General features: G+C 46.7%; 1 protein-coding gene and 1 long non-coding RNA gene across 2 annotated transcripts; both read right to left on the bottom strand.

Moving 5' to 3' along the window:
- Positions 1 to 228: 228 nt before the first annotated feature.
- LOC135981188 (uncharacterized) lies at positions 229 to 2,521 on the bottom strand. Its single transcript, XR_010598147.1, has 3 exons — positions 2,425 to 2,521; positions 1,262 to 1,327; positions 229 to 429 (listed from the first exon to the last, which is right to left on the bottom strand). It is a non-coding gene; the product is annotated as an uncharacterized LOC135981188 (long non-coding RNA).
- Positions 2,522 to 3,124: 603 nt separating this feature from the next.
- LOC135981217 (protein maestro-like) lies at positions 3,125 to 8,138 on the bottom strand. Its single transcript, XM_065582485.1, has 6 exons — positions 8,006 to 8,138; positions 7,686 to 7,797; positions 5,837 to 5,983; positions 4,489 to 4,671; positions 3,412 to 3,579; positions 3,125 to 3,193 (listed from the first exon to the last, which is right to left on the bottom strand). Exons 3-6 carry the CDS (start codon positions 5,978 to 5,980, stop codon positions 3,125 to 3,127), a joined length of 564 nt encoding a protein of 187 aa, XP_065438557.1. The 5' UTR covers positions 5,981 to 5,983; positions 7,686 to 7,797; positions 8,006 to 8,138.
- Between the last annotated feature and the right edge of the window lie 281 nt (positions 8,139 to 8,419).

Here is an 8,419-nt window from a genome sequence, read left to right as displayed (position 1 = left end):
GACAGTGGGAGGAGTTCTTAGAGGGGTCACATGAACCATTTCCAGACAGGGCACCCTGCCCTGGAACTCCCCCCAGTTGGTCAAATCTCCTCTTGGGGTGGTCCCCAGTGGCTGAAACCCCTCCTGATTGGTAGAGGGTAGTGGGTGGAGTTCTTAGAGGGGCCACATGACACATCTTGCTTCTGGTTATGTGTCCGCCTTGACCCCAGAAGTAATACCCCATGGATGTGGGACTTCTGGTGACGGGTGGGCAAGGGGTGGGTTAACATTTGATTGACAGTAAGGCCCTTATACTACTGGAGTGCCTTCTTCTATTTGTCTTCATTCCGCTTCATTCCACAATCACTCGGCCAGAAGAGATGTCACTTATAATGTCAGTTGCCACCAGCTGGACAGTGGGACTTGGGTCTTTCTGTAGGACCTGGAGAGCTGAAATTACAGAGGACAACACGTTAGTGAACAGACTGTCAAATCACAGCTAAGTGTGATCACAGAACCTTGAACTACCTGAGCAGAATGATCACATGGAAAAATGTGAGACTGGGCTCAGTCCTTCTAATGGGATGGAAAATACATGAGAGATGAATATGCCCCACTTTTCGTATAGTCACCTCTGCCTGAAATAGCTGGTGACTTATTACCACTGAATACCACACTACAGCAGCTCTCCAATACAAACAAAGCTTTAGGTTCCTCCACTGGGTCCCTTCCATGCTCTCAACTAGGGGGAGACCCTGACTCTACCAGAAAGTCATCCACTCTGCTGTAAATGGAAGAAGGCCCATTGTTTCAATAGCTTCCACTTTTAAGTTTATTTTCCATCTCTATTCAGGACACACTGCCTGAGCTCAAATAAACCTGGAGTTTAACAGAGGCCAGGTCCAAGCTGGTTTATGCAGGATACAGGGCACCTACTGGAAGAAAAAATGCGGGTGGGAAATTCGAGGTAGCAGAAAGTGGCGACAACTTCTTCTCACCTGGGGAGTCCACAGAGAGCCAATAAAGCCCAAAGAGTGGATAGCACTGGCTGTGGAGGGGGCATTGCCAGGACAACCAGGAGATGGACTGACTCATATCACACCTTCTGCAGCTTCCTCCTTTAGGGAAAATTAAAGCGGACTTTCTACTGGGCAAGAGTGAATTTGTCCTTTGCTGTGGGGCTGATGCACTTTGCACCAGTGGTATCGGTTACTGCTGCTTGCCAGCTAAATTCCTTTAGAACTCACTAATGAACAGGACTTCAGCTGTATTTATTACTTACACATCAGCAGATATTCCAGGTCCAGCCATTTCATACGCTGCCTGTCTGTGTGTTCCAGGATGATGCCTAAATACACAATGTAAAATAAATAACAACAATAATAATAAAACCTTTCCTTGTTGAGTGCAAAGTGATATTAGCAGCCCCTAGACAGGTCTTTGGCATCTCCTACTGTGGGCCTAATGGTGAGCTGTGGTCAAGAGGATGCTAGAGCAGTTTAGAGTCCACACTGAAGAGAATGAGACATTTTTTAAAAAGAATGTTTCCATAAAACCCATTTGCTTGAAACAGTCTGTGTTCCTCTTGCCACTGCTGTCAGTTATTGGAGACATACTAAGATAGTGTCTTGGTCTAGTGGTCTGAGCAAAGGACTGGGGCCAGGAATAAGTGAGTTCGAAGCAGGGATCTCACAAGGTGACTGATAGGTGAGACGTAGGCCACAATGCCTGCCTGTCTCACATGGGTGTGCTAGGGTGAAGAGGGCACAGGGCCAAAGAGGAGGAACCTAATGCTTCCTTGACAAGGTGGTGTGGCCAGGAACCTGAAACAGCAGGCGCTCTGGGGAGGTGGGCTGCATGCCTCCCAATGATGAAGTAGCAGTGAGGAGCACTGAACAACACTGTGGGTAGGTCTGCACTTTGATCTAGGGGTATCACTCCCAGTTCAATGGGACAGGCCCACACTGGCTCTGACAGCGACAGCATGCTAACATTAGAATGTAGCTAAGGCAGCACGAGCAGTGGGAGGAGCTAGCCACCTTAAGAATAGACTTTGGGGTTTGGATGGGATCGTACTTGCGGTGGTTAAACCTCCTGCTGCTCCTGCCATCGCAACTACTCTCTATTTCTAGCACGCAGGACTAGTGCGGGTACGTCTCATCAAACTGGGAATTATACACCCAGCTCAAAGTGTAACCATGCCCTACATGACAATGTCCCTGCTTCTACTACTAAATGACTGCACCGTGCTTTCTCTGCAATGATCCCGAAGCACTTGATAGCAACTAATCCACCACACTGGAGAGGTAGGGAGATTAACATCTCCATCTATGGATGGGAAGCTGAGGCCCAGAGAGATTAATGGCAGCTCAGCGCTGCACGGTGGGATTGTTTCTGTCTCCCTCAATGGAAATACCGAAAGGGACACTGGGCATCATCTCTCACCAGCTAAGTTGGCTGCAACTGCCCGGATCTCTTCCCAGCTGCTATAGAAGTACGTGATGGTGGTTTGGTACAATTTCTCCAGCAGCTCTGCATTCTCTTTGGCCTAGAGGGAATCAGGGACACATGAGCTCTCTCTGGCTAGAAGTGCCCTTTGACTGCCAGCACATGCTTTTATGAACCACAGGTAAATCAGAGAGAGAACAGGTGGCTGGGTAGAAGTGGGAACAATGGGAATGTGTGGCAGATTTACATTTCCCATCACCCTCAGTCATATATCCCACTCTTACAGTTATTTACATCATCCATCACACATCCCCCCCCACCTCTACACCACCACTCCAGTCAATAATCTCAGACAGTTCAACAGCTCACTCACAAGGTGTCTGCAAATGTCCACCTGGAGCTCTTCGGGCTTCAGCTCGGCTGTGCCACCAATGTGCTCATTAATTGCACTTTGGAGTCTCTTCAGTCCCAAAAATGGTAAACAGAGGTGAAACGTAGCTCTGCATTCCTGAAAAAGAGTGTCACACCATTGAATTGTTCCCTACCGAGTGCTATGTTCATTCAAAGGGAACTCATCTGCGTGCCTGCTCATCTATTCCAGGATCAAAAAAAAGGGATTCATCTGGATGTAATTGGCAGAAAACATGCAGGAATGACTAATAGACGGGAGAGCTTCAACTGAAACCTGGAGATAGCATCAATGTCTTTTGGGAACAGATATACCGATGAAAGCTGCTACACCAGGCATAGCTGTGGTCTCTCTGTTCTGGGGAGGCAGGGGAAGACAGGAACAGAGACCTGTCGGGGTCAGACCCATGACCTCTCCTGGATTCTGGTGAGGCCGCCATGGACCAACCTGGCTGGAACTGACTCAGCAGGAGGGCAATGAACTGAGGGGAGAATTTGGGCCTCCACAGCAGGCAGGAATAGCAGAGCTCCCCTGGCATTGGGAGGAAGATTCCTTTTGCTTAGTAAATAAGTCACTGTCGGTCTTACCATTGAAATCTCAGGGTTTGGGTCTTGCAGGTGCAGCAGAAGTGTGACCCAGCTCTTTTTAACCTGGTCGGCGAAATAGGTCTTCCATTTTCTCTTTGTCAGCCGGGCCAGGATGCCAAATAGGACAAAGGCCATTGAGCGAAGAGCATCATCCTCCTACAGCCAAGAAAGCCCCGCAAGTTAGTAATTAAGAGACAATCACATCATGCACTTTGCACAGCCATCTCTTCTACGCTACAGTAGAGTGATTCCAACTGCAGCTAGTTGGAAAAACGGTAATTAACCAATTTTTTGTTCGAATTTGCTGATTCATCAAAATATTTTAGAGACCGTTCAGCTTTGATGAAATTCCTCCGGAAGCCAGGTAGGGGTCCTTAGAAACTTGCCTGGTGTCTTTCCAGTGCACCCATCCAGCTCTGTGGCAGCCAATCTAGCAGGCAGATTGGGATCATGGGCTTCCAGGCCCCCAGCTTCTGGGACCCTGGGAGTCCTGGCTCTCAAATTTGCAACTCCCTGGCACCTCTAGCTCCCAGAGTTTCCTGGGTTCCCAGCACCGGGATAGTCTGAGAGCAGACTGCCCTGGGCCAAGGCTTCCAATAGAGCTAGGTTGAGAATAGTAATTCTGTTTCACAAAGAGTTTTGAACTTTGGGGAGAGGGGTTCCCACAAATAGGAACAAAATCCAAATTTGAAATCTCTAAATTCTGTGCAAAACGGAATTATCATTCCAACCCTCTCACATAAAAATGGTACAGAACAGGCCCAACACTCTCTATTGTACTCTGTAACCCCCATTTCATGGTTATCTAGCTATCTAATCTAGTATTCAGATTTTCTTTGAGGTTCTCAGTGGCAATAAAGAAGAATAGACGGGTGAGACTGTGGGAGCAGGGATGTCATCCCCATCCTCCTAATGTTCTCCTCCTCCGTAAAACACCTCTCTTCCCTGGGGCCTAAAATCTCTTCACTCTGACATGAGCAATACCCAGGGAGTCCACAGCACGCATTGTAAATGGAGTCTAATCAAGATCGGTTGAACTGGGGTTGGAGAGATCTGTTCACATACATCGTCAAAGTAGGTCCGGATCTGTTGGGTGAGGTCTTTGAAGGAAGAACCTATGTCCTTCTCTTTCAGCTCCTTCAGGACTTTGGCCAGTGCTTTCATGCTCTCGCCAATGACTTCTGAACTGAAAATGTCATGTAAGGCCCCGATCAGTATGTCCAGAAGAAACTTCTTGTGCTTTTTCACCTGTACAAACATATGACATTAAAGAACACTTATCACTGATCACACTTCTAATAAGTTTTCTTTAGCAATTATGAAGCTGTGGGAATTTCATCAACCCCGTCTCCCCCCAGAGACCTATAGCTATATTTCAGACCAGGTGCTAGCTACAATGAGCCCAACTTGGTGCCATAATACACCTGTGTAATTCTATTATTAGATTCCTAGTTACTTAGATTCCAAGGCCAAAAGGGACCATTGTGATTATCCGGTCTGACCTCCTGCATAATATAGAACTTCCCCGAAATAGTCTCTGTTTGAACTAGAACGTATCTTTTAGAAAAACATCCAATCTTGATTTTAAAATTGCTAGGGACAGAGAATCCACCACAACCTTTGGTAAATTGTTCCAATGGTTAATTAAAATTACCATTAAAAATGTATGCCTTATTTCCAGTCTGAATTAGCCTAGCTTCATTTTTCCCCATTGAATCTTGTTATACCTTTGTTTGCTAATGTGAAGAACCCATTATCAAAATTTATTCCCCATGTGAGTAGTTATAGACTGTCCTCAAGTCACTCCTTAACCTTCTCTTTGTAAAGCTAAATAGATTGAGCTCCTTGAGTCTATCACTAAAGGTATATTTTCCAATCCTTGAGACTCTTCTCTGAATCCTCTCTAATTTATCAGCATCCTTCTTGAACTGTGGACACCTGATCTGGACACAGTATTCCAGCAGTGCTCACATGAGTGCCATAGTCAGAGGGAAAATAACTTCTTTACTCTTCTTCAAGATTCCTCTGTTTATACCTCCAAGGATCATTTCAGCCCTTTTGGCCACAACTTCGTATTGGGAGCTTATGTTCAACGGATTATCTGCCATGACTCAAGTTTTTTTCAGCATCATTGCTTCCTGCGGTAGAGTCTCTCATCCTGTAAGTATGGCCTACATTTTTTGTTCCCAGATGTATACATTTACATATGGTCATATTAAAGTGCACATTGTTGACTTATGCCCAGCTTACCAAAGGATCCAGCTTGCTCTATGTTTACTGCAAAGAGGTTACTAGGGTATGTGAGAGAGCAGAATTTGGCCTAGTGCATTTTGTGCAGCCTCTGGAAACTCTGAACAACTCTCTCTCTTGGTTTCTCTAGTTATGCTGCATTCTATTCAGTAATCTCTCTTACCTTCTCAGGCGCCCCATAGACTAAATTTCCCAGGCCTCTCACAGCCATCTGGCGGACAATGCTGTTCCTATCCTGTGACCTTTCTTCCAAGATGCTCAAGACAGACTTAAGGAACTTCTTCTCCCTGAGCATGGGGTCACTCATTAGCTGAAATAAAATCAACATGTCCATTAGCCCCAATATGATCATTAAGATTGGGAATATAATTTGAGCAGACATGGAATACACTAAAAACAACAAGGAGTCCTCCTACAGCCACAGTCTTGTGGATACAGACTAATATGGCTCCCCCTCTGACACTTGGCACATAAGACACTGTAACTTTATTATTCCACACAAATGAGAAATGTCTTAAAACATGGAGCTTTCCTTTTGGGCACTATAATAGGGATCCACTCACCTCTTGAGAGCCTCTTAGTGGCTGGGTCTGGTACCACAGTCCTTTTCTCACCCCTGGCGCACCCTGCCAGCCGACCTCAGTGAGTCTTCTGTGGCTCAGGCCTCTGGCTGCGTCCCAAAGTCCAAATGAACCCCTTCTGGGGTAGTCAAGAACAATCCCATTGCCCTCACTAGGGTCTCCAGCCCCAACTCTGGGTCCTTGAAATTCTGCCCTTTGTTCAAGCTCTCCATAAGCACTGTCCCCTCCATGGGGCTTATGCCACTGTAGATGGTGGGGGAACCAGGGCCTGCCCATAACTCTGGGTTCCAAACCATGGACCCTGGAAACAGTAGCTAGGCACTGCTTGATTTCAGTTCATTTTTGCTTCTTCCTACCGGCCACTTTTAGCTTCACCCTCACCTCCGGGTTAAAGTTCTTAGGGACCCTCTTCCTGCAAATCCAGCTTAAGCAAATGCTGCCAGAATCAAACTCTGGCTATCCCCTGAATTTCTGTGGCCAGAGAGCAGCCCCCTTTCTTGCCCCTCCAGGTCCTGCCAGGAACTGACCTGCTAAGGCCCTGCAGCTCCTTTCAGCTGAGCCTGATGGGCTCTGATTGGCTGCTTTCATGAGGCCTCTCTAGTCAGACCCAGATTTGTGGCTGTTTGCCTGGGGCAGGGTGTAGTAGGACCACGGGGCCTCTTGTAAGGGGCCTCAAAGCCCAGGTACAGCCCGTCACAGGCACAGATCGATTGTTTTTCTTAGAACCAGATGAGCCCCTAAGATAGCTGCTTAGCATAAGTGGGAAATATGATGCCGATGTTAGAGGAAGGCTGTGGAAAGGGCGGATGGTCCAGCTGTTATCACACTAGCCCAGGACTTAGGAGACCCAGGTTCAATTTCCTGCTCTCTCAAAGACCTTGGGCAAGTCACTTAGCCCTTCTGTGCATCAGCTCCCTGCCTGTAAAATAGGAATCATTGTGCTTCCCTACCTCCCAGGAGTGTCGTAGGGATACATACATTAAAGAGTTTTGAGGTACTCAGATACTACAGTAATGAGAACCTAAGATAGATGTGAATGTATTTGTATGGTGCTTGTTTTATAGTATTAGGACACTAGGTTCATTCAGAAGTTCTGCTGAGCTAAACCAAGATCAGGAGCTGTTGGTTAGTATCAGCACTAGGACTTGGCAGAAGAGGTCCAGGAATTCAAACTCTGTCTGTATCTCTCTCAGTCAGCACCAGTGGTTGTGTAGCTAGCATAGGCAATGACAGCAATAAAAATATCAGAGAGAGAATGACTCAGAAAGGTGTAATGAAATTGATTGTGAGGTTTCCATATAAAGGAGGACCCATTCTACTATCTAAAATGACAATTACTCCTATGAACTGAACTGTACAACTCCCGAAAGAAAGGCAAACATGAGACAACAGTCTAATGGTGAAACTGCTCTTCAGAACCCTGTGTCTTACCTGGGCAAGGAAAGCTGTGCTGGTGACTCGGAGGTTTTCTGTTGGGGAATTCACCCAGGGGAGGAGGCTCTGTAAGATCTCAGGTGTTATTAGTTCAGCTCTTAGCAGAACACTGGAAGACAAAATAAACCGCTTATGGGGTAGATTGCACACTTCAAAAACTCAGCTGCTCTGAGCATACAGCTCTGATATCTATGAATGGGAGCTGTGTGTTTCCACCCAGGGCACCCCCCACAAAGCTATAAACTGGAGGTTCCCTCTCAGTCACTCTATTTGCTACTGATTCCCAAGGATAAAATCATGCCTCCTAGATCTCTTACCTCACCAGCAGACACACTCCCTCATGGTGAGTCTTGGGGTTTTCAAGCAGACTCTGTGTTCTCTGCTCCCGGAGCGCTCTCCCCAGTCTCTCATTCCCAGCTTTGAAAAGCACAGCCTCTAATGCTTGGATAGAAAGCCTGGGGAAAGAGAGGCACAGAACTGCAGCAAGCAGTAGGAAGGTGCAGCCTGAACAGAGCGAAGAAGCCCTGGTTACTTGTCAGGGCTGCTGTTCATCGACAGTTCATCCATTGGCAATATCCTGGACACCAGTGTCCCTGGAAGGACTTGATGCCGGGAGGTAAGTTTCAGTCTCATACGTCTCATATGACTAGTTTTGCTAGGGACAAAATTTTGCAATCATTTTTCCTTTCTGCAAGGAGTCTGGGCACTAGCAGAATACAATGATATGGAAA

This window comes from Chrysemys picta, chromosome 2 (assembly GCF_011386835.1).
Source record: "Chrysemys picta bellii isolate R12L10 chromosome 2, ASM1138683v2, whole genome shotgun sequence".
NCBI classification, from domain to species: domain Eukaryota; kingdom Metazoa; phylum Chordata; order Testudines; family Emydidae; genus Chrysemys; species Chrysemys picta.
Note: the sequence above shows the minus strand (reverse complement) of the source record. Positions and strands in the feature narration are given on the sequence as shown.

Bases quoted from the DNA above. Each gene is read 5' to 3' on its own strand.
- LOC135981217 (XM_065582485.1), bottom strand. From the start codon at position 5,980: ATGAGTGACCCCATGCTCAGGGAGAAGAAGTTCCTTAAGTCTGTCTTG. The intron at 3,580-4,488 runs GTATGTGAACAG...TCTTGGCTGTAG, and splicing joins TCCGGACCTACTTTGACGAT to GAGGATGATGCTCTTCGCTC. The intron at 3,194-3,411 runs GTGACTTATTTA...CTGCCTCCCCAG, and splicing joins TTTCAATGGTAAGACCGACA to AACAGAGAGACCACAGCTAT.